The 24083-nt window shown below is 31.7% G+C and overlaps 3 protein-coding genes and 6 non-coding genes across 12 annotated transcripts; 5 read left to right on the forward strand and 4 right to left on the reverse strand.

Moving 5' to 3' along the window:
* Window positions 1-200: 200 nt before the first annotated feature.
* lron-14 (eLRR (extracellular Leucine-Rich Repeat) ONly) lies at window positions 201-6024 on the reverse strand (the record flags this gene model as incomplete). 2 transcript variants are annotated; one of them, NM_001268471.2, is made up of 15 exons in its annotated part: window positions 201-389; window positions 444-605; window positions 673-965; window positions 1527-1622; window positions 1780-1953; window positions 2267-2341; window positions 2387-2497; window positions 3956-4063; window positions 4354-4470; window positions 4533-4662; window positions 4709-4966; window positions 5008-5133; window positions 5182-5330; window positions 5376-5558; window positions 5863-6024. In NM_001268471.2, the coding sequence occupies 15 exons, from the start codon at window positions 6022-6024 to the stop codon at window positions 290-292; spliced, it is 2244 nt and encodes a 747-aa protein (NP_001255400.1). The 2 variants fall into 2 exon arrangements, with proteins under 2 accessions (NP_001255400.1, NP_001255401.1); NM_001268472.3 differs by lacking the exons at window positions 3956-4063; window positions 4354-4470; window positions 4533-4662; ... (3 more) ...; window positions 5376-5558; window positions 5863-6024 and having other exon boundaries at window positions 290-389; window positions 2387-2482.
* Window positions 303-323, forward strand: 21ur-11101. The gene has a single exon (NR_056415.1).
* 21ur-9476 lies at window positions 1409-1429 on the reverse strand. Its single transcript, NR_056416.1, has one exon.
* Window positions 1820-1959, forward strand: T05A1.16. The gene has a single exon (NR_056417.1). It is a non-coding gene; the product is annotated as an Unclassified non-coding RNA T05A1.16 (non-coding RNA).
* 21ur-7023 lies at window positions 2050-2070 on the reverse strand. Its single transcript, NR_056418.1, has one exon.
* On the forward strand, window positions 2798-3860 carry col-122 (Nematode cuticle collagen N-terminal domain-containing protein). Its single transcript, NM_069299.8, has 2 exons — window positions 2798-2827; window positions 2934-3860. Exons 1-2 carry the CDS (start codon window positions 2807-2809, stop codon window positions 3813-3815), a joined length of 903 nt encoding a protein of 300 aa, NP_501700.1. The 5' UTR covers window positions 2798-2806; the 3' UTR covers window positions 3816-3860.
* Window positions 6025-7962: 1938 nt separating the features above from the next.
* On the forward strand, window positions 7963-7983 carry 21ur-12466. Its single transcript, NR_056419.1, has one exon.
* A 263-nt stretch (window positions 7984-8246) lies between these two features.
* On the reverse strand, window positions 8247-19540 carry npr-2 (G-protein coupled receptors family 1 profile domain-containing protein; the record flags this gene model as incomplete). Of its 3 annotated transcripts, NM_069300.6 has the most annotated exons (10): window positions 8247-8521; window positions 8684-8825; window positions 9043-9182; window positions 9339-9425; window positions 9884-9980; window positions 10031-10368; window positions 10974-11148; window positions 11226-11368; window positions 15816-15902; window positions 19430-19540. In NM_069300.6, the coding sequence occupies 10 exons, from the start codon at window positions 19469-19471 to the stop codon at window positions 8480-8482; spliced, it is 1293 nt and encodes a 430-aa protein (NP_501701.2). The 3 variants fall into 3 exon arrangements, with proteins under 3 accessions (NP_501701.2, NP_001359554.1, NP_001368470.1); NM_001372906.2 differs by lacking the exon at window positions 19430-19540 and having other exon boundaries at window positions 8256-8521; NM_001380412.1 differs by lacking the exon at window positions 19430-19540 and having other exon boundaries at window positions 8480-8521; window positions 15816-15890.
* A 1612-nt stretch (window positions 19541-21152) lies between these two features.
* Window positions 21153-21173, forward strand: 21ur-14762. The gene has a single exon (NR_056420.1).
* Window positions 21174-24083: the final 2910 nt, after the last annotated feature.

Consider the following 24083-nt stretch of genomic DNA (forward strand, 5'->3'; position numbering starts at 1 on the left):
CCGATTGATAAAATGATAAAACGATTGATAAAATGATGAATGATAAATAATAACATTGGCTATTTGGTCAAAACAAGCCGGGCAATTTTTTATGACACTTTTCGACGCAATTGAGAACTGCCTAACCATGTTTCACAATACAACTATTTCATTTAACTCATTCTTTTTTCAAGAACTACTTTTTGTATGTTTACTTTGAAGAATAAAATGTATTTATCTGCTCGAAAAAACAAATACCAAAAAATAAAATCTATACCCGTTTCAATTCTAAAACTTCTATTATTCTTCTTCAATCTAAATGCTGCAATGGTTCTTCTTCTCTTTGAATTTCCGGTCGAAGTCTTTCTTTTTTCCGACGCTTCATTAAAAGCTCTTCAGGATGCCAAAATCTGAAATCTTTTATTGATTCTATCATTCAAATAGATTTTATTTTGAAAACTTACTTCAAATATACGGTGACTCCTATTGAAATTATCAAGATAATCACACATAAGAAGAGCAAGAAAATGAGAACATTGACAAATTTATGAGGTTCATTGTCATAATTCTTGTATTTCTTGCGATATCGAGGAGTTGTTGTGGGAACGGTTGTCGTTGAGATTACTCTGAAAATTTTTTCAGTTTTTAGAAACTTTTTTTGGCTTCGCTGAATTTTCAAACCAATCAACTCACTTATTACTAATTTTTTCGGTAGATTTGACACCTTCTAGTTCATCCATCGTATCCAAAATACTCTTTTTCAATGTAGTTGTCATCATTGTTTTCTCAGATTTAGTTGTTGATTCAGTTGAAGTATAAACTCTTTCCATTATTCCTTTTTGTGCATTTTCCACAAATGTCATCCATTGTTTAGTTTCTTCAGTTGGATCCAGGCATACACTTTCATTTGTTCCTGGAAGAGCTTCCAACATCCAAACTGTTCCATGACCATTTAAATCACAATATAAATCATCAATATCATCTATCTGAAAAATTTATTTTAAAACCACTCGAAATCAGATTTTGAACAATAAATATTGATTAACATAAAATAATTGAAAAAATTTGATTTGTGGCATTTTTGAAACAGTAAAAACTTTTCTCAGTTTTTTTTCAGAAAGTAAATTAAAATGGTACATAAATCTTCAAATGAAAAGTTTGCTTTTAGTAATCCCATTCTCAGTAAGAAAACAATTAAGATAAAAACTAATGTATAATAATTTTAGTTTATTACTGGCAAAAACCAATTGCCTTCAATAATTCGAAATAATGACGATCAGCTCAAAACTTGAGCATGGCACGTTCACTTTTAACTTTTTCGAAAAAGTAATAAAAATGTCCCTCACCATGAATGTATTATTGACAAAGCTTCAATATTTTTAAATTTAACATTAGGAGAAACAAAATTCAACATTACACATTTGAGTGCATAACAATTTGGCGATCAGGAATAAATTTCAAAATTTACTACTATATTTGTAAAACTTATGAAACAGAAATTAATTTTTAAACTTTTTTGCTCTGAAACTATGTGACTATGTTCTTACTTTTGCTCGATTAATTCTTCTCATCAACCATCTCTGAAAATCCGATGGTGACTCACAATCACAGGCAAATCTGCTGAAATTCCCACCCAATCGAATCTGAATTTCTCTTTTATTATTATCAACCAAACTGAAATGGAAAGTTTCGTTTTGTAACCCAATGATTCCACCAAAAAATGACTGTTTTGTCTTATCATGATGGAACATAGATAAACTGGTTTCTGGTCAAATGTCCTTTCCTTTTGAAGTGACTAACCTTTTTTAAACCATCCAAATGATTTAAGGATGTTGATGAAAGTTGATCCAATGGGTTATCAGATAAGTAGAGATGAGTTAAAGATGGTAATTTTGTAATGGTTTCTGGAATTGAGGTGATGGCAGAAGATGTTATTTCGAGATGGGTCAAATTGGCAAGATCAGTGAGCTTTTCCTGAAATAATTTTTTTGTGGACATTATTTGCGAAATATGGAAATTGATTAGAATTTAACTAAATTAGATGATGCTCTAAATTAGGTGAAATTTTCGGACAACACAATGACAGCAGGATTAAAATTTCAAATATCATACTGCATAAGTAGGCATGTCGAAACAGTAAAAAATTGTTTACATAAATACATCCAATTGCATAAAATAATTGAAAAATACATAGTTCTATATTTGAAAAACCTTAGGAACACAAAACCAGTTAGTTAAGTTTCCCTCAATTTTCAAAATTAACCTCCGGATTCAAAAAATAACTCACCATTTCCACTGAAGTCATTTTGCTATTTGTGATCTTCAAAGCTCGCAAGTTGCTCAGTTCTTTCAATTTCTCGGTCTAAAAGTCTTGATGTCTAATGAATTCTTCCAAAGAAAAAAAAACCTCAAAAATCTTCCAATCAGTCTGATTCATATGTAATTGTGTCAATGGGGATGGAAATTTTCCGAGCTTATCCCATCGAAGTTTGTCGCAAACCATAATGTTTTGAGATGTCTGAAATAATGTTCCGGGTTAACCAAAAAAGTTTCAAATTAGTTCCGTTTCTCTTCTATTGTGCCTTATCATCCAAGAAAAAACCAATTGGAAAGTGTAAAGTTAGCGAAACCGCGCGGGCGTACCTGACAACAAAGATAGATCCATAGTGATAGGATGAGTGATAATGGGAAATGTGGAGACATAGATTTGGTAACACAAAATGAAAAAAAAAATGAAAAAAGGAAACAGTGATCAAGAGAAAATTGTCAGTATAAAAGGAATGGGTTTAACATGGAAAGGCATCATCCAATCTTGATCATCTCAAAAATGGAGGACAACAAAATCAAGGTATTCACAAATTGTTTGGTTTAGTTTAAAGTTCTAAGAGGCTTTAGAATTTAATTTTAAAAACCATTCATGACTCTTATTTTTCGAAAATTATACAATTTTTCAGGCCTACCGTCTCATCGGGTATGCCGCAGTCTCCCTCTCAGCTGTCGGAATTCTTTCCGTTTGCATTACTCTTCCACTCGTTTATTCTTATGTGAGCAACCTCCGCTCTCAAATGCACTCTGAGCTCCGTCACTGCCGTGACACCGTTAACACGGTATATGCTACCGCTGTCGCTATGCCAGCTCTTCCCGGGAGAGGGAACCGTACCGCGCGTCAAGCTGGATACGATGTTGCCGTTCAAGACGCCCCAGCCCAGGAGCACAATAGCTGCGACGGATGCTGCTTGCCAGGAGCCGCTGGATCAGTCGGAGCTGCCGGACGCCCAGGAACTCCAGGACGCCCAGGTGCACCAGGAGCCCCAGGACACCCAGGAAAGCCACCACAGTCACCATGTGAACCATTAACCCCACCACCATGCCCAGCTTGCCCACCAGGGCCACCAGGAGCTCCAGGAGCACCAGGAAAGCCAGGATCCGAGGGACCACCAGGACCACCAGGGCACGATGGACCAAATGGAGGACCAGGACAACCAGGACAACCAGGACCACACGGACCAAACGGACACCCAGGAAAGCCAGGATCCCAAGGACCACCAGGACCACCAGGACACTCCGACGAGCCAAAGCCAGGACAACCAGGACAGCCAGGACGTGCTGGACCACGTGGACCACGTGGAGTTGCTGGAATCAAGGGCAAGGATGGAGCTCCAGGATCCCCAGGACAACCAGGACCACGTGGAGGACCAGGAGAGCCAGGACAAGATGGAGCTCCAGGACAACCAGGACTTCCAGGATCCGATGGAACTCCAGGAGAGAAGGGAATCTGTCCAAAATACTGTGCTATCGATGGAGGAGTCTTCTTCGAGGACGGATCCAGACGCTAGATTTTATTTCGTCTCTCCCATTTTTCATAAAGAGTTTAGCATTCCAATATTGTTTTTTTAGTTCGAAAATACACAAAATGAGTTTTTCAAAAAGCTAGAATTGATGAAATATCTAATTTCCCAGTTTCCAAAAATCATACCCTCACAATAGAGACATCCGCAGATCTCAAGCATTTGCACGTCGGCGGGCATTCGAAACGACATTCACATTCTTTTTTCTGACAACATTCACAATCTGCTTCACACATCTGAAAAAAATTACTGTTTCAAAGTTACTATGTATTTGAAATTTTTTTTAGCCTACCTTGAAACCTTTTTTAATTATCAGTTCAATTTTCTCGATTAATTTTTTGAAGAAAATGTTTGATAGCATAATTAAAGTCTGTTGGGTATATAATTACTGTTGTTTGATATCAGGCTTTTTCTCAGCACGGTTTTATTAAACTATACATCTTAGTCTCTTTTAAATCGAATTATATTGGTAGTACGCCACCAATTGTTTTTTCAATTAAAATGAAACATTTATAAAATAACTTACATTAGAATATTTGCAGAGCAGTTGATTCCTTGAATGAGCTAACGTGAGCAGCATTTTCTTTTCTGGTTTCAATATATTGAGACATTCAATTGTCTGAAGGTCTCCAATTGATATGTTCTAAAAAATATCAAACGTAATACCAAAAAATTAGAAATTGTGTAAAAACTTCAAAAACAAACTTTAGCAGAAGAATCCATTAACCATTTATGATTACAGTGACATAGTAGTGGATTCTCGGATAAAAACAATTTGACTTGAAATTTGGAACCAGCAAAACTTGATGACTTCACTTCCTTTAGGCTGTTGTTTCTGCAAGAATAATGTTCGGAAAATACTTTTTCAATACAAAACCAACTTTAAATCCAGCAAAATCAAATTTGTCAAGTGCTCAAATGCATGATCATGTAAATACGTCAACTTGTTATTCGACAAATCCACGTGTTTCAACTCTGCAGGCAATACATTCACAGCTCCAGTCGTCAAACCACCAACAAATTCCATTCGATTTCCAGCCAAATCAAGGCGTTTCAGATTTCTAGCACTTGCTGGAACATAGTGAATTGTGGAGACGAGGTTATGCCGAATTGATAAGTCGGTCAGGTTTTCAGGAAATCTGAAAATTTATTTTTTAAAACAAATAAATGTTTTTAAAACCTTCTGAAATCGATATTCGTTATCTTATTGTTGTTCATTGTGATAACTTTTAACTTTGTCAGGGATATCAACGTATTTGTCAGAAATCCAATATCATTGTCACTTACATCCAAGTGAATCAAGTTTCTGAAAATTTGAATATTCATTTTTAACTTCATTTTTAAGAATAATTACTGTAATGATCTTAATGAATATGGTTCAATTCTCAATCGATTCCCAGAAAGATCCAATGTCATCAAGTTGGGAACATGGGCGAATATCTCTCGAGGAAAATCGGTAATTTTTGCATTTTTAACGATAAGGGAATAGAGTTGACCAAGACCCTGAACATCAATACAATTACAAATGTTTTCTCTGAAAATTCTAACCGCAAAAAGTCCTTCTGGAACAGTATCAATTAAGCATCTATCTAATTCGAGACGATCTAGATTTCGAAACCCTTGAAATAATGAATGAGGTGGAGTTGATACTTTTGGAGAATGATAAGGGCATTTTATAGTAAGAGTTCGGACGAGATCAGGACGTGCAAGTTGGAGAGTAGTCACATTCAGCTGAAAACGTTATGTAGTTAAACGGAGGAGTAAACGACTTGAATTGTCTTAATAAATTTAAAATGAACCCAAAAGACTGAATTTCATAACAAAACTACTCAAACATTGCTTTTTAAGTCCAGTGTAAAAATTCTTATCGAAACTAAATTAAATTACTTCCCTTGCTGTTCTTTAAAATAACATGTCCATGTTCTCTGTAATGTACTGTTATACCAAACATGCATTGATGCAGTGACTAATTGATAATTGCGATGGCTAGTCACTTTTGCTATTGCCCCCTACACATACATGTCCATTCAATTACCTGTTCCCACTTGCAAATGAGATGTACTTGTTGGTTCTGCTCGTTATCCGCATAGCATTGACATCTTGTCGGACACGGAAATTGGGAAGGTGATGACGTGGCAGTTGGGGCGATTTGAAGAGAAGAAATGAGAAAAAGATGAAGAAGCGGGAGGACGGACATATACCATGAAGAATGAAGATGAAGATCAAACGGGCTTCAGTTGAGCTGAATCATGAAAAATTTTGGAAATATTGTGGAAACGGAAGGAAGTAGGAATAGGTTGAAGCAAGTTATGAACTAATAAACGTAAAACTATTGACTGCAGATTTAATAAATTGAAAGTGAATCTCACATTTGTCTTTCGATAGTCCAGTGAACTTACTATTTTTACAAAAATAATGGTACCGCTATAACATGAACAAATCTGTTGATGTAGAAAATTTTTAAAATCAACATAAGTTTTTTTTTAATTTTGAAACTGTATGTTTTGTTCAAAAGAGTCTGGATCAAACATTTCTGAGCCAAAAAAGGCAAAAAAGAATCGGTCTGAAGATTTCGAAATTTGTCGAGAAAATTGATACTTTTGACAACTTGCAGTGCATGAATTATTTTTTAACCTAGCATCATAAATAACTCAAACTTTTCGTGATCCTTTAACGTTGTTTTTAATAAAGACATCGTCATCTAAATATTATGATAACTTCTTTAAGACTTTAAAAGGCTTCGTGCCAAGGTTTTCATCAATTTTTAAGTCAGAATTACGCAACTCAAAACTGAGCTAACATCAGTTTCTAAGTTTATACTTAGTTTATAAACTTAGATCTTAAAAGCAAAATAGGTGGTTTCAAACTCTTCTCATAACTTGAACCAATTGCATTTTACAGTAACTTTCAAATTAGTTGTTTAAAAATTTACATGGCTTTTATGTCATTTCTGTTATTATGAATCACATGATTTATAATGTCAAAATGTTTGAGAAAGACCTCACATAAAGTAAATTCATTGAGGCCAAAACTTGAATAAAAACGTCAAATCTATTCACATCTAAACAAAACAATATGAGCACAATGAATTGCTCCAAAAAATGGGACAGAAATCGGCGAAAAGGGACAAAAGGAGCGTGGTGACTTGCAATTTGTGTAGAAAATGGAGGGCAAGTTGGGGCGGGCTCTTCTTCTTCCAAAATACATATTCATTCATCTTTTTTTGCCCATTTTTGGTGCGACAAATTCCTAGAAGCTAGCGTGAACCAAAAGGAATGTCCCGACGGAATCAGTGTCAGAGATGGGAAAGACGACACAAATCTCGGGAAGGAGGGAAGAATGATTGCCCTGAAAGAGAAGGCGGAGGGTAGATCTTCAATTGAGATTTCATATTTCTATAGGAAAATAGTATAGAAGATGAAGAAACGGAGTATCAATGAACTAGTCTGTGGGAAAAAGGGGGCGGAATCTGATTTATGAGAGAGAGTTATTCAATGTATTCCCACTGAATTATGAGTTGAGAAGAGAGAGAGAGTATAAATTGAATTTAAATTGAAAAATGGATTGGAAGAAGCCACAGAAAAAACGACTGGAAGTTTTCGAATTTTTGTGAAGAATAGAAAATCAAAACGAACTATACGACGGCTTCTTCCTGAACAACAACAACAAAAACTTCATGTTCTATTTTTTCTCACTGATTCCGGTTTGAGCCTTTTCCAAACACAATGAGAGGAAAATCGTGATATTTTCAAAATTTGGGCAATTTTTTTGAGTAATTAATTGTTTTATTAAAAGCTAGAAGTCAGGGTTTTAGATGTCGTTTGGTAAATGTGCCAAGTGACAACCTAAGGCCTGAATTTTCAAAATAGTTTTGTTTGAACACATTCACTATTTGAACGTCAAAAATCTTTGATTTATTTTTGGGTTTCGGTTATTGAAATATTTGGTCATCTGGCACAAATCATCTTCTTTGGAAGTAAAATTATTTTTCTAGCAATTGAAAGGTAATAATAGTTCAAAAAGGTGTTATTTGACTGAATGAAAAAATTTGAGAGCTAACATTTTATTGCGGATTGTATTAAAACATTACTGTTTCAAGTTTATATTAATTTTTCGCTTTCATCTGTGCATCTAATAGATATATGTGGTGGAAGATATCCTAATGATTGGAAAGAGAGTTCATTTTCAAAATCTGCACTGAGCCACTGAGCAAACGTTTTACCGTGTCCTGCTGGCAATGTGTTGTCTGTTTTGACCTAGAATTCTTTTAAATGTCAATTAGCCAAGATCGTTTTTTCAGGCAAAGTTGTTTTTTCGCTTCTTAAAGTCTCCGCTTTTTAAATTTGTTCATGTTTACATAATACGAATACATGGAAGCACTTTCAGCTCCCAAAATATTATGTTCATTTTTGGATATAAAAAAAGCAAAAAAGTTCATTTCAAATTTGATCATAAATACACAGAAAACGTTATGAAAACCGTGAGAAACCAGATCTTCCGTCTAATAAAACCTACAAGGTTCAAAAATTGACTATTAAAAATACATAGAAAATCATTGGCAAACAAAATAAGTATAAATCAAATAAAACACGTGATGTTGAAAGCAATTCTTTTGAAAAATGCAATGAAAAACGGTATAATTTGAAACAAAATCACAGGTAGGAAGATTGACTTGGCGCACCACTATTCGGCATCTGAAAGATGAAAAAACATTATAAATGATAGGTATTAAATTTCCACTAGTTACTGTAATTATATGACTTCAATTGAAAGATTTATGGGAAACTGGATGGAAATTGCAAACTTTTTTAAAAAGAAAATTACAGAAAAAGAAAAAAACAATGTGAGGAACTTACTCGAATGAATGAAGTTTGCTTGATGTCAGCTGGTTTCGGGGATTTACTTCCACCTCTGAGAGTTTTAATAAGCATTTCTTTGAACATTGGGTTAAGCCAAGCATACAGAAATGGGTTGGTTACATTTGTTAACATGGATATTCTGGAAATTATTAAAAATTTAATTGAGACAGTCCATTGGTATTCAGAACTTTTTTATTATTTTTGTAGAGCTCTGATCAGGGTTCTCAAAATGGAAAACCAATTTGTTAGAATCCGTTTCTCAGATAATTGTTTTCCAACTAAAAAATCAGAAACAGAACGTATTTTTGCTTGAAAAACTAACTTAAATTTTATTTCAAATTTTTGGAAAAACTCACAAATGAGCAGTCATTGAAACAATATATGTATGATCGGTACTGGTTGCCGATGTCTCATCAGAATGAAAAAAGAATCCATCGTATTCTATCATCAAAGTGACAACATTATGTGGAAGCCATGTAAATGCAAAAAGAAGAACCTGCAAGCAAAAATAAAAGCTTATCAGAATTAAAGATCTTGATATTGAATTCCCTGTGGAAAAGAGAATTCCTTGAAAAAATGAGTGTTTGGGGAATGATGGAATAGAGTTTTGAAAATTTCCAGAAAGGGGAAATTTAAGAGAAATGCATCTTACCATGCACGATAAAATAGTAGTTGTCCTTCTTTGTTGAGCAAGAACAGCTAATCTTTGTTTGTTTTCCAGACCATTTTGAACTGCTTCCTGAAAAATTTGATAGGTTTAATAAATTTAATAAATTTTGCAATTTTTGTTTGAAAAAAACGTTGGAAAAATAAAGTGATTATCATAGAATTAGAAATATTATTGTTTGAAAAAAAAGTTACTGTTTCACAATTACTACATATTGATTTGTGTAGTTATGAATATGAACGGTGTCTATTTTTAGAAGATTTTTAAGTAGAAAAATTTCACATACACTATACACGTTGTAAGACAGTTTTTATTAGTTTCACTATTTTTTTAACTTCCATCACCTTACAGCCACCGTACATTAGCACAAAAAACACATTTAAAAATGTAATTTCTAGAAATGTATTGTTACCTTGATATACAATGTGACCCTCTGAAAAGTTTAATTTAAAATTGTTCTGCAATGTAACAAACTAGGCAAAAATTTTATTTTGAAACTAAACCTTTAAAATGTTTGACCTACTACTTACCGCGTTAATGCTAACAATGTGGTTAGTGGTTCCACATGTTGTACTATTCTCCAAAAGTTGAGATCTTTCTGATAATTTCTTCAGTTTCGTTTCCACTCTACAAATTATTTGAAAGTATTAAATAACTGAACAGTTCAAGAAACATACCGTTGTCTGAGTCTTGAAAAAATATTATAATAGCAAAAAGCCATCGTAGCAAAAGGAAACAAAAATTGAGTGATTAACACCAAAAAAGTATATCCCTTTCGTACTTCTGCTAATGGCCAGTGCTCAGAACAGTACTCTCCACATAATCCATTGAGCTTCTCCACATCCATGTACCATCCATATGGCATACAAACAACTACACTAATAACCCAAATGAGAAGAGCAATCATCATTGCACTTCGTGAACTGAGTTTTTGTTTATGAGGACGAACCACGAGGTTGTATCGGTCAAGTGCAATGGCGGAAAGGGAGAAAGTGGAGACAAAGATTGAAGCTCCCTGGAAAAATTAGTGTTGAAATAAATAAGCAATTTACTTGAGTAAATGATCAAAATTCATAACGGTTTTAGAGTTTTAGAATATTTTTACTCTTACTTAGGGTCTAGGCACAAACCCGCCTGTTTTCTTAGACATGATATAACGTGCTCAAAAGCTGGAGTATCGGCAGTGGGAACCACTCTCATAATATGTATAATAGTTCAACAAGAATGAATGGAGTTATTCATTTTCATACAATATTCCAAAAAATTTCAGGTTAAAAAAAACTTTTGGGCAAAGTTATGCCAAATTTGGTATTTTTCCATAATTTCAAGAGTTGCTGCTGGCTCAAACCTCTACATTGTTTGAATACAAATAATTAAAAACAGTTATAATTTCTTTAAAACTTTTAGAAAAATACTTTTTGTTGGTTTTCAAAACTATCATAGGGAAACATTGATTTGTCAATCAATAACAAGTTAAATTGTTCTCAAATTGTTTTACTGCGACTTTCGACTGCGACTAGTATCATAGGAGTAATTTTAAAAAATTTCTCAAACGTCTCAGCTAAGTAATAATTTTTAAATTTATAGTTCCGGTTTTTAGAATATCAATAAATTCCTGACCTGAACCAATGGAATAAGTTTACAAACAGGCGATGAGAAGAACCATTGTTTGTAGACATTTGTGATAAATGTGATTGGAAGACTCGTCAAGCACATTAAAACATTCGATGCGCATAAGTTCAAAATAAATATATTTTGAACAGTTTGTAATTGACGATGTTTCATTGTAAGATATCTGAAATTGATATAGTTTTTTGAGATGTTCCAGAAAAAAACTTGAACCGAAAACAATCATAGGTTTAAAAAACTTACAGAACAGCCGAATTTCCTAGGATTCCAAGAAGAAAAATATGAAGATAAAGCAGGGAGAATGTGACAAGGACTGTTGGTTCATTTGTCATATCTGGATGCTTGTCTATATATCGATCACATGTCTCTTCTGTTTCGTTGATCATCTGAAAATTCAAAAATTGGAAAATGCACGTATATAAACTGTTGGAAAATTGTTCAATTTTCGTATCGTTGCGTAAAAGCCAAAAGGTCGAAAAGTCAAGCTTTTTCTAATTCTAATTAGATGACGTGGCACTCATAATGACGGATGAAAAATGATGTGAAATGGCCGGCATCTAGCAGCAATTATCAAGAGCCTCTGAGAAAAAGAAGCTCAATTAAAATCAAACTCCGCCTGCTTTTCATTATAGTTTTCACACTGAAAGTAGGATCAGGAAAAGGGTATATAATTGAAATTTATGTTACATGAAGGTTTTTAAGATTTTGTTAGAATTTGTTGCTCGTGTTCTGAGAATTGTAGGGAGAAACACGATTAAAACACGATTTTTGACACATTAGATTTCAAAAAAAGATCCGTGGGGGTTGGATGAAAAGCGGTCGACCAGGTGTTCACCTAATCGAATTCATTCTTTTTGAGCTCTATTAAATACGGATATGGAGTGAAATAAATGGCTAGGCTCTTAAATTTTGCTCAATACATTTAAGAGTAGGTGGGTTGAAGAACGAGAATAGATTTGGTTCAAACAAGACACAGACATTTTTAAATTGATGACGAAGAATGGAAAGGTCTAGGAGAAAAAATGTTAGGAAAACGAGTTCAGGCGGAAAATAAGTTAATTTGAACATTTTTCATGAACTTATTTCAAACTAAGAAACATAAAAGGATGGGAACGTCCTTTGAATGCTAGTTCCTGGTGAGTTTCTGATTACTGAACAAAATTCAAGAAATGTTTATTCTAAAATTACAAGTAAGAACTTCGAATATATGATGAAAACTTTTTTTATAAATTTAAAAACTTTTTAAGCCTTGAACAAACAAACACGTGTCAACCTACCAGCTCTAGAAAACATTTTGAATTTAATTGTTTCTTTTCAGAAAATATACACTGATTCATGGTATGAACGAAACTCACTTGAAAGCTCATAATATTACCAAATTTAACAAAGTTTAAAAACGATAAAAACCTCTTTCACTTTTCGACAACGCTATAAAATTTTAAATTTCGTAAAATCAGAAACCAGAAAGTTCGAAAATTGCTGGACATAAAACTCATAAAACTAAGATTCAATAGAAAACGGATTTGAAAGATCTCCTAGATTCATTTCTTTTCACTTCAGAGCATCATAAATTAATAGTCTTTCTTACCAGAGTGTTGGATACTTCTCATCTTTAATGAAGTTGTTGATGATGTTCTGGTGGTTCATGGAAAATTATTTTACTTTGTTTTGATTAATGAAATTCTAAATATTTTGTTGGTTCTTGGAAGTTGGAATTTGGAATTTAGAAGTTTAGCGGAAAATAACATATTTTAATAGTAAGAATCTAGGAAAATGCAAAAAATAAAAACTATTCGAAATTTGGATAATTTTCAGTATAAAAAACTGAACTTGAGTGCAATACTTATTTAAAAAATATTTTAGCGAAGCCTTTCGAATGATCGAACTCCGAAAGCAGTGAGGTCGAAATGTTTGTCCCAGTCAATGGAAATATACGGCTTCAGTTTCAAATTCAAAAGTTCCTGGTTCAATATTTCTCGGAGCAGCAAGAAAACTTTTAACAATTGAATTTAAATTATTCTGAAGTTCAAAAAATGTAATTTTAAAGAAAACAAAGTCAATTGGAGCAAAGGAAATGAGGTAAAAAGGTTAATCATGGAATGGAATAGAGAGAGAAAGAAAATATGTAAAACTACCCCATTTCCTCGTTTTTTTTCACTCTCTACTCAATTCTCTTAATTACGACACTCACAAACAATATTATTTATTTCCCATTTTGTTTTGTCTCTAGGGACGAATACCTTCTAAAAGTGCTCCAAGAGCCCTGAAGCGTCCCACAAAAAGTTCTGAAGAATTTGAGCTCAGTGAGCATTGAGAGGGAGAAGAAAAGTTTGAAGATAATTGGTTGACATTTTTTCATTGAATTTGCCGTTTTTGGCACTAGGACCGGAAATTTCGCCAAGGTTCTTTTTGTGTTATAGTGTTTTTTTTTTAAATATTTGAGGATCTACTTGAGAGATTTTGTTATAAATATTTTTTATTGTCAAGGCTTATAATTTTATCAATTAGCCAATAAAAACAAATTTAGTTAGATTAATTGAATTTCGATGACGAAGGAGTGAGAACTGAAACACAATTCTCGAACGCTGACAGGTGAACACTTTTCAAAATGCTATGAGGAATTGAAATTTCAGTGAAAATTAAAATATAGAAACATGTGCAAAGAAAAGTCTTTGAAAATTAATAATTTTTAGAATTATTAATTCACCTTCATCAAATGTGTGGTAATAATGAAGACCTAGTTTTAACATTAATTTTAACATTGTTGCTTATTGAATTATAAATGTTAGAAAATACTAGAACCAAAATTTGTGTAATGCTGTTATATTTTTACTGTTATTGTTGAAATAATTAAAAGAAATACACCTTTCACACAATACAAAAAGAGAATTTCATGTGTTTTTTTTAAACATTACAAAAGTTATATGTATTATGCACAGTTTGCAAAAATCCAGAAGAACAGATAAGTACTCATAGACGTTATATACTCCAACGCTGAAAGCAGTCTCAAAAAAGTTAATAATGCTTCTGTAATTGTTATGACACTTTGATTTTAATATTGTTAAAATTAATGTATCAGGAAAAAAACGAAGAAATCAAATATCTGTCTGAAAACTGATCACGTAAGGAATACGTGATTCTGTTCAAACTTTAAATCGAAATTCTCGAAGCCCTTGTAGAACAAAAAGCAAAATGGAATGATGAGTTGAAGGAAAAAAAACGGAAAGAAAATAGATATGTTAGACATGCACACCACCTTGTTATTTCTTTTTTATGACAATCTAGCTGGTGGGATATCAGGTAACATTGCCACTAAAAAATGAATGACAATTCATTTTTGGACCAAGAAACACTGAAAGATCATTTGGCAACATTTTGAAATACGAATGGAATAGGTCAAGTCTAAGATTATGCAAAATGTAGTGAAAGATGAAATAGTTTCCTGAAGATTAGTCTCGAGTAGTAGTTTTCCTGTTGGAAGATTATTTTTCAAATATCATCTACGTACTATCACATTTTACTTTTACAATTTTGAAGTATTTCGGAATGGATTTTCTGCTGAACCATCAATGAGATCAAACTGGGATTAAAACAAATTACGTTTTGAAAAAAAGAGAACATAAAAAATGAACCGCTTACTCATTTTATAAATGGTCAATACTTTAAAATAATTTGCTCGGACCATAGGAATTATTTGGATCAATTGTTTTTTCGTCGAAAATTTAAAATTTGGTTAAAAAAATGTTTCTTGATTTTTCTAACTAAACATTTATCATATTTCGAGCCGACAATTTTATTTTTTATTTTTCACCCTCAAAACAAATCCGGTTGGATGATTGACAAGGCATCAAAAGTAACAGTTAAGAAGAACTTTTTGATGGAAAAATTCTTGACATTTCTTTTGAAAAATAAGAAAAGGGCATTGGAAATTTAGAAGAGTTCGTGAGAAGTTAGTGAGAAAAAACAATTTCATCTTCAAAAATCCAATAATTTTTAAAAGAACAATAAATAAAACCTAACCAGCAAACTATGTGCCCAAAAATTCATATTTTTTTCAAAAAAAAACTAGTAAATTTCAGATCTATTCATCATTTTTCGTCTTCACTGCCAGGTGTGAAAAGTGGCAGGTCTGATGTTAGCAATGAACAGAAAATAAGAAAGCCCGAGCAAAGAGGGAAGGAAGGAAAAACAAGATATTAAGGTTGCTGAAATTTACGGAAATTGAGCGAAACGGGATAAAAAGTGCATGGATTCTTGGAAATGTGTGGCGAGAAGACAGGAAACACAGGAAGCTTTAGAGGTGGGAAATATTAGTTAAATTATTATCAGTGAATAAGAAAAACTTTAAGAAAAACCAACAAAAAAATGTTTCACAGTTTTATATTCTCTGAAGAAATCATTTTCAGTTGTACCCGAAATAATTGTTTTTTAAAGGAAAATGAAGGAAACTGCAGTTTCAGGTATTCATATTTAATTTCTCCGAAAATTTTAATTGTAGTGTTAAAGATTGATAAAGAAGAAAATTCAAATTTTATCATTCGAAATTCCAACGTCATGCAAAACGATTTTGCTAGAAATTTCTCTTACAAAACGAATGCATTTTCCTAATCTTAACTTTGAAATCTAAATCTTTTAATTGGAAATAAAATTGAACTAAATAACTCATTGGCTTCTTTTTTCAGTCTTTGCGTTTCCTTCAAATATGAAACTAAAAGAAAAAATGCTCTTTTGTTGTGTCATGGGACCGAAATTCCTGTAAAAGTAGAACACTTTTATTTTAGAAATTTTTCAGACTTCAATATCTAAAATTTTTGTGCTAACAAAAAGGCTAACCTGCGAAGAGTGCAGTTGAATCAACTTTCTTCTCATTTCTTGTAGCATTCGAGTACCATCTGATTGTCGCAGCATGTTTTTCAACGCCTGAAAATAAGAAAAATAAGGAACAAATCTGAAAATGACAAGGGCTTCCAGTGAAAAAATGGCTCTGAATTAAGAGGTGTTTTTCTTTTAAAAAATTATTTTTTTCGGTGAATGATCATAAATGAGACGATGATGTCTGAAATTATGACAAGATGAAGGTGGGAGGAGCGAATTGTTGGAACAGGATTAATATTCTCAAGAATACGTGGATTTCAGTAAGAATTTGCTGATATAAAGGAAAATTAAAAATCTTTCAAATATTAAATTGACCTTTCGAGAGCTTTTGAAACTGAATATTGTCCTCAAGGTAGGGAATAAAAAATGATATGATCAGTGGCAAAATTGGGTTTTTTCGAAGAATTAAATCCAAAATCTTGAGCTTTTGTTACAAGAACCATTTTCAGGAACTCTCGCTTTGAAAAAAATGGTTTGCGATGCGAGTCAGTAATTATGGAAAATGTTTCGTGGGGAACTGTGGAGTTCAACAATAAATTTTAAAAAGTGATATCACGAGTTAAACTTTGAGTTGTTATAGCTCATTGACGTAAGTTCTTACTTTTATTTTTCTTAAAACTGCTTCCATTTGCGAGAAAAAGAATAAATATTTCATTTTTCCATCTCATGAAAAAACCTCCTCAAAGATCATATCTTAACGGGAGATGGAAGCAACTGAAGGAACTTTTTTTACTAGTTTTCTTGTTGAAATTTTTTTGCTGTAAATTGAGCTCAAAATTCAATTTTCTGAGCAATTTCCGGCACAAATTTCATTTCCTTTTGGGTCATGTTTGTGCATGTTCGGGAAGAGAAAGATGAGGTCTCAATTTTCAAAAAATTTCCACCGATTTGTGTTCTATGGATTTGAATATCCGAAAAGGTCATATCACACCAAGGAAATTATGAAAAATATTTAATCTCTGAAAAGCTGAAAAGATAATCAAAATAAAAGTTGTCGTGGGAGTTGAACAGGTGAATTTTTCTTTGAAAGCATATAAAATTTTTTGTGATAGACTGACTTTCAAAAATTTGTGATTAAAGGCAAAATTTAAAAAAGTGTTTCAAGATGAAGTAGATTCATTACTAATAATGCAAACTTAGCAAAATTAGTATTACGAACAAGTTTTAAAATTTTAAACATTCCAGTCAACGTTTTGATAACTTGCAAAATTTCCAAAAACTTCGGTTTTTAGAACAATCTCTCGTGTTTGAGCTCCCTATCTTTAATTACTAAATGTTTTTTAACATAATTCGAATATTTAAAAGGGAAGAGTTTTTTCGGGTCAGCTTTCAAAATTATGAGTTGCGAAAATTGAGTAATCACCACTTTTTGACTGTAAATAATTGAAATAATTAAACATTTATTTCAAAAATTTTCTATGATATTCGGTAATTTCAGCACTGAAAAGTGATCTTCTAACCACTCCCTTCAAAGGAAACATTCCACTTTTGACATTTATTTGGAATTACGTAGCTATATTCATTGCGGATCTTTTGATCGCAGATCTTGCCTCACAGAAATCGTACGTGGAATGTACGGTTGACTTAGTACAGTTGGGAGCTTTTCTTCTCGTTCAGCTCTAGAATATCAAAATGAAATTCAAGCTCAACGTGGGAAATGACCGGCTTTGTAAACTCTGTCTGTGTTTTTAACAACATTTCAGCAATTTAAAAACATTTCTGAAATTCTTAAAGCAAAAGAATTAGAATATTTGAGAACGCGTCAGTTCCTTTATAGAAACAAAGGAAGCACAAAGTTCATAATGTAAAACAGGAAAATGCCGAGGCGACAGAATTCTTCATTTTCTCGCCGACAACTTCATGTTAAGTTCTTCTTCTTCTCCGTTGTCGCATCATGAGAATTTGAATAATTCAGTGGAAAATGGCGAGGATGACTGGTTTGACACGTATATTGCTACGAAGAAAATGAAGACGTAAAAAAGGTTTCTTTTAGGATCAAGGCAAGAAAACATAAAAGTTGTCGTGTTTCTTTAGTGACTCATTTAGATAATGGATAATAATATATTCTTGGAGTGCGTATAAGAGATTGAACCTATGATTTCAAAAGTAAATAATTTAGTTTACTTATAGAAATTATTTTCTTAAAATATGCACATACACTAAAAGTATTCAGAAAAACGTTTTCAGCACCAACAATAAAGATAACTTGTGGCTTTAAAGTTATTTTGGGAGAAATCAAAATTATGACCATTTTTAAGCAAATAAAGATTTAAAAAATGGAGTCCCGAATAAACTTCTGCGTTTAAAAGTAGGTATTGCAGAAAATTACGAGTACACGATGACTTGAACCTATTGACTAATTTCAAATTGCAGAAAATTACAATTCGAATTTATCTAATAAGCTTGTGAAAAAATAATTTAGAATATTCCTTAATGAGGAAGTTTAATCTTTGAGAGTTGTTTATCGTTGCGATATTCAAATTTCAATGGCTTCAAACAACGAGTTTGAAGTCCTACAGTATCTATAAAAATTAATTCAAGTTTAGATTTTAAAAAATAGAAACGGAATTCGTTCAGTTTATCTTCAAATTTTCATGTGATAGCAAGTACTTTCGTTTTAATCTTTTTTTTTCAAATAAAATAAAACTAAAAGGATCAATTTTATTGAAAACTTTAAAAAATCTTAAAAGCTAATTAATAAAAATATGGGCGTTGCAGGACACTTTCAAAGAACATGAATTGCTGAACAAACTTGTATCTTTTGTTTTAAAAATATTCGTATGTCAAGCTCAAAGTCTCACAAATATTACAGTTTCCGGTATTTTCTAAAAAAAAACTAACTGACGGTTTAGTAAAATTTCGATTCATATGAAGGTTTTATTTGTAATTATTGGAAAATGGAAATCCTCAAAAAATATCCGGGAATCAGAACTTTTGGCACTTGTGTGTTTGCCCAAAATCGAAACGACTCGAAAACGACGATCGAAACGACTTTCATTTTTTGGGAATTTCTACGAGTTCACTAATTTGTTTTGTCTGGCTCAAAAATCAACGCGTAAAAAATAAAATCTTGCATTGTTCAGTTTTCTGACCAACAACAATAGAACTCTTGGTTTTGCAAAACTAACCGATTATAAATTCCAGGCATTTTAAATAACAAATGTTTTTAAAAAATTACTGAAAAGCGAAAAAAAATAATGTGAATGAATATTCAGAACCAGCTGAAATCTAAGATTGAAACCTTACATTTCCAGAAAAGTGTGTGTGAAAAGAATGAAGCCGTGGAAAAAGTTCAGTCTGATCAGATATTGACTCAATCTTTAGATTTTCTCAAAATTCAAAATCATTATAAGAACTGTGATTCAATAACAATATCTCCTTAAATGCAATTCACAGAAATTTAAGCTCTGATAATTTTTTTTGAACGAAATGTAACCTAGTTCAAGCCAATGTTTCCACAAAATTCACCTTTAAATTCATAAAAATTATGTACTTTCTAGAAAAAATCAGAAAAAACCATAAATGCTTTTTGTTGAGTTCTGTATAGTATTTTAAAACGTTAAATCACTTACCAAAAGGTCCGGAGCCTCAACACGTGTATTCACCATCGACATTATGAATTTACAGAAGTGAAATGAAACTAGTCGACTTTTCTCTCCAATGGAGGCGTTGACGTTGCTCTCCTGCAAATAATATGACAATTATTGTTATACGAATAATTTTACTTTTTATTGGATTAAATGTGCTTTAATCAAATGACGTAGAAAATGGAGTTTAGAAACTGAAAAAAGGGCACAGAAAAAAAACGTTAGAAAAATAAAGGCGTTTAAGTGAAAAACTGAAATTTTGATGGCGGAAGGAGTGATTAGAAGTTAAATCTGAAGCGAATCCTCTTAAATAAAAATTTTGAGATTTCCAAATGTTCTATAAGCTAAACGAGAAAGCTGCAAATAATGCAATTTTGCATTAAATAACAATCAAAATGTCAAATTTTGAAGGCTTCGAATACTTCAATAACTCATATCGGAAATCTGTCGTAGAAATTTAAATATTCAAAAATATTCAAAAAACCAAAAAAATGTTTTTTTTTGATATTAGACAATTCATTTTCGACATTCAAAACAAAATAAATTATGTTTTCATTGAAACTCGATTCTTCCCTAAATCCATTAGTAATGCTCATACGAATTTAATTTAAGCATACTCGCCTTCACATAATCGCAGTTTATTTTGAGCTATAACATGATTATTTACAACGAAACGAAATTCCAAAAGCTCAAAAAATCTCAAATATCGGAAAAATAAGTAAGCTGTAATTTTATCTGCCATGCTATTATCTATTCTAGCCTTTTCTGAACAGATTTGTCATTCTGATCAGAGATTTCAAGCGAAAAACAAAATGAAAAGTGTTCTCTAAACCACTTGCTTTTAAAATTTAAAAAACCGACTAAAAATTCACATCAGTCTACCTCTTCGTGCATCACATTTTGCACTTTTTGCCAGCAATTCATAAATAATTTAGTTGAAAGGCACAAAACGTTCGGAGATTAAGATTGTTCTTTTTCACTGCGATTTTATTTTTTAACTAGCGGCGGAAAAAAATCTTGCAAATTTGTGTCTGTGTGTGCCCACAAACGTCATCAAAAAAGTCGTTTATACTATTTTAGAACAAAAAACATCAGTACAGATTATTAGATTTCACAGAAATACTATCGTACGAGAAATCAAATAACTGAAAAAAAAAACTACATTAAACTTTATATTTTTCGATGAACACTTTTTTGCCTATTTTATTTTGGATTAAGAGTAAGCATCAAGTTCAAAATAACAACTGGCAAAAAATTCATGGAATAGAATGAAACATTCTCTTGAACAACGGAACAAGGCATTTACCCTAATCAACTTTACGATTCCACGTCATAATCAAGAATTCAAAGAAAAAATCTGAAGATTTTATAAGAAAGAGTTGGAGAATAAGGAATACATGGAAATGATATGCGAATGAGAGACTATAATTTATGAGAAATGATTCCAAGTTGGGATAGATTCCACATATAATTTGAATTTCTTTAAAGGGTATAATTATAAATAAAATGGCAAACTGAATGTGAAATAGAGAAAAAAATATTCGTCAAAAAAGAATAACATGAAATGGTTATTGTTTCGAAGTTTTATATGAAAAATATTTTTTAAAAAAAGTAGCAAATTTATTGGAAGTTTCTTCTCATTTTCAGAAACACTTTAAATACTGTTTTAAAGAAATTATGAATAAGCATTGTAACTGAGCTTTGATATTGGGAGTATCATAAGTTTTCTATAATATTGATTTAGGTATTCTACGAGATCTGCTCATTTTCGTCCTCCTCCTTGCCAACTCGGGCGCGGAAAGGCATTAAATCTTTAAAAAAAGAGGTGGCTTTATCCAAGTGCTAAAATTACGTACAAAAAATGCAAAAAAATTTTAAAGTGAAGAAATGCAACGTTTTCTTAGATTACACTGCAATTCACACGTCAAAAGGATTAGGACGAGTAATTTAGTAATTTCAAGCAAAAAAAGGGGAAATCAAGCAAAAAACACCCTGTTGAACCTCCGATGGTTTTTTTTTATGTTTTGCTCGTATTATTCACTATCAGGGATTTCTTTGATATTTTCATTATTTATTTTGGATAGTCGGAAAATATTTGTTTTGATAATTTTAATCAGAAAAAAAAAACAAAAGAGTCAGATAATCATTCATCAAATTTCAACAACCAAAAGTTACATTTTTGAACAAAAAAAAACAAACAAAACGCTTACCATTTACATTTATTGTCAGTTAAAAAAAAATAATTCTTTTTGAATTTTCCTGGAAATTTTGTAAGTAACATAACATCTGTACAGAGAAGAATATTCATTAGTGCTCTTCTACTTTTAGAATGTGTTTTTAGAAATGATGAGTTTTTACTTCCAAAATAGAGCGCAGAAAAAGTGGGCGAAAACCTTAATTTCTGGCGCTTTCCAAGAAAAAATAAGTTTGGTTTCATGGGACTTTGTCTGTGAATAAATTTGATGAATAAAGTAATGTGAACACTTTTAATTTAAAATTATTTTAAAAAAGTGTTTGAATTGAAAGTTTTTAAAACATCCATAAAGTAAAACGGAAGTGATGTAAGAGTTTGAAATACTATTAGAATTGAGTATTAGACTCCATTGTACGTAACAGACAATTAAAATTCTCTCAATTATATGAAATAAATTTAAATTTCAGAATTATGACACATCCCACGAGAACTTTCGAGCTTATTCATCAAATTATATTGTTGACTAGCCATTAGAAATGTCATTTCTGTTCAGAGTATTATATTATTGGTAAATATGGTGTCATTGCGGAAAATGATGTTATAATTCAAAAATTTCGACTTGTAGTTCAGAAACTGTGCTGGTATTGGAAAGATGTAGGAATTAAACTTAAATAAAAACCTTGAGCTTTGCATATATTTTCATAAACATTCATATTTAGAATTCGAAAATACTCTTCAATTTGAAAACATTATAAAAAGTTAATCGTTTCAAAAAATCTATCTCTTAAAAAGATCAAGAAATTTTAGACAAATGAGAAATTATAGAAAACAGTTGATTACAATAGAAAAAATTCCATTAGAGATTTATCAACCAAAAACAAGGAAAAAAGGAATTATATTGCATCTCTTGTGTATTCCAAATCTTCATTAAATGAACAATTGTAAAGTATAATCAAATAAAATTACTATTCGAGTTCTAAGTATAACCAACGACCAAGCTACATTTAAAAAAAATGAACAGAGAGGAATTATGATAGCTGGAAATTGAGTATTCTCTAATTTTGACTGTAAAAATAAAAAAAATAAAAAAAAACACACTTAAATTTTTGCGGAATTCAAGTATGGTGATCTTCACTGAAGTCTTATTAAGGTGTACTTCACAATTTTAAAAATTATGTGTCACGTCATTTAGAACTCTGAACTTGTGATAGGAAACGATGTATAATTTATAAATTAATTGAGTAGTGTTTGAGAGAAAACATAAGGAAGAGTGAGTGAAAGAGAATTTCTGTTGGGAGTCACGACATAGTGAGTAATGAAAAAAAGAAGAAACAGCTGAAAACCGACGACATATAAAGGGTTCCAGACACTGTTTTAGGATTTTTCGGCGGCTGGCTGTTCAAATATTTTTTGATCTCTGAAATTGAGAAGGAGGAAGAGAATAGGGACACATCTGAAAAGGGGGAAGAGAGAAATATATGATTGACTATAATTTGAGAGCAAGGAGCAATACCGATCAAATTTCAGAATCTGGTGGGAGGAGGACGGAAGTCATGAGGAAATATGAATGTTGAATTGCAAAATTAATATGGTTTGGAGATGAGAAAACCTGCAATTTCCAAAGAATCTTGAATTGAACAAAAATTAGACATGAGCATAGTAATACCTGTTGCAACCCACTTGCAAAGTAAATAATTTTAATAAAACTGCATAGAATTGCATAAAAATGCGTTCTAAGTTAAAAAAAATTTTTTTGTAAGACTTGAGAGACTTTTGTAAGACTTTTTTGTAAGGCTATGGTCATTGTTAGAGATAAATTATTTTTAAAAAATTATTTTGATACTTCCGCGTTTTACACGAGTTTTCAAACTACAAATAACGACTTTAAATATGAACTCAAGTTGCTATAAAACGTTCTCCGACGATAATTCTTTCATTTTAAAGGTAAAAAACTTTACAACTGTTTTGATAAACTATTCAAAACTAAGAGGAACTTTTAATCTGTAAAACATAAATCATATTTTACCAACTAAAATATATTTTTTGTTTTTTGCTGGGTGGTCTTTGTTGACAGGTGATAAAAAAATAACATGAAGCTGGAAACAAAATCAACAAAACAGTTTACGTGCCACTATCAAAAACAAACTGAAATTATACATTCGATGAAAACAATTTCACAAAATGAACTACTTGACGAATTGCAAAAATAACAATTACAAGTATATGAGAATTCAAGAAATCATTCGAATTTGATTTAGTTTATTTTATGATGTTAGAGCATTCTATGAATATTTGAACATTTCTAGATTCTAGATCGGTAGAAAGTAAATTCTCTCCCAGTCACATCAAGACCATGACCATATATTAAAAAAATTATCGAATCTAGCTCGGTTCTAAACTTTCACTAGCATTTTGATTTCAATGAATGGGAGAGAATTCCTAGCT

Source organism: Caenorhabditis elegans, chromosome IV (assembly GCF_000002985.6).
Source record: "Caenorhabditis elegans chromosome IV".
Lineage (NCBI taxonomy): Eukaryota > Metazoa > Nematoda > Chromadorea > Rhabditida > Rhabditidae > Caenorhabditis > Caenorhabditis elegans.

Coding starts and splice junctions, on each gene's coding strand:
- col-122 (NM_069299.8), top strand. CDS start 2,807: ATGGAGGACAACAAAATCAAG. Junction 2,828..2,933: donor TGGAGGACAACAAAATCAAG/GTATTCACAAAT, acceptor ACAATTTTTCAG/GCCTACCGTCTCATCGGGTA.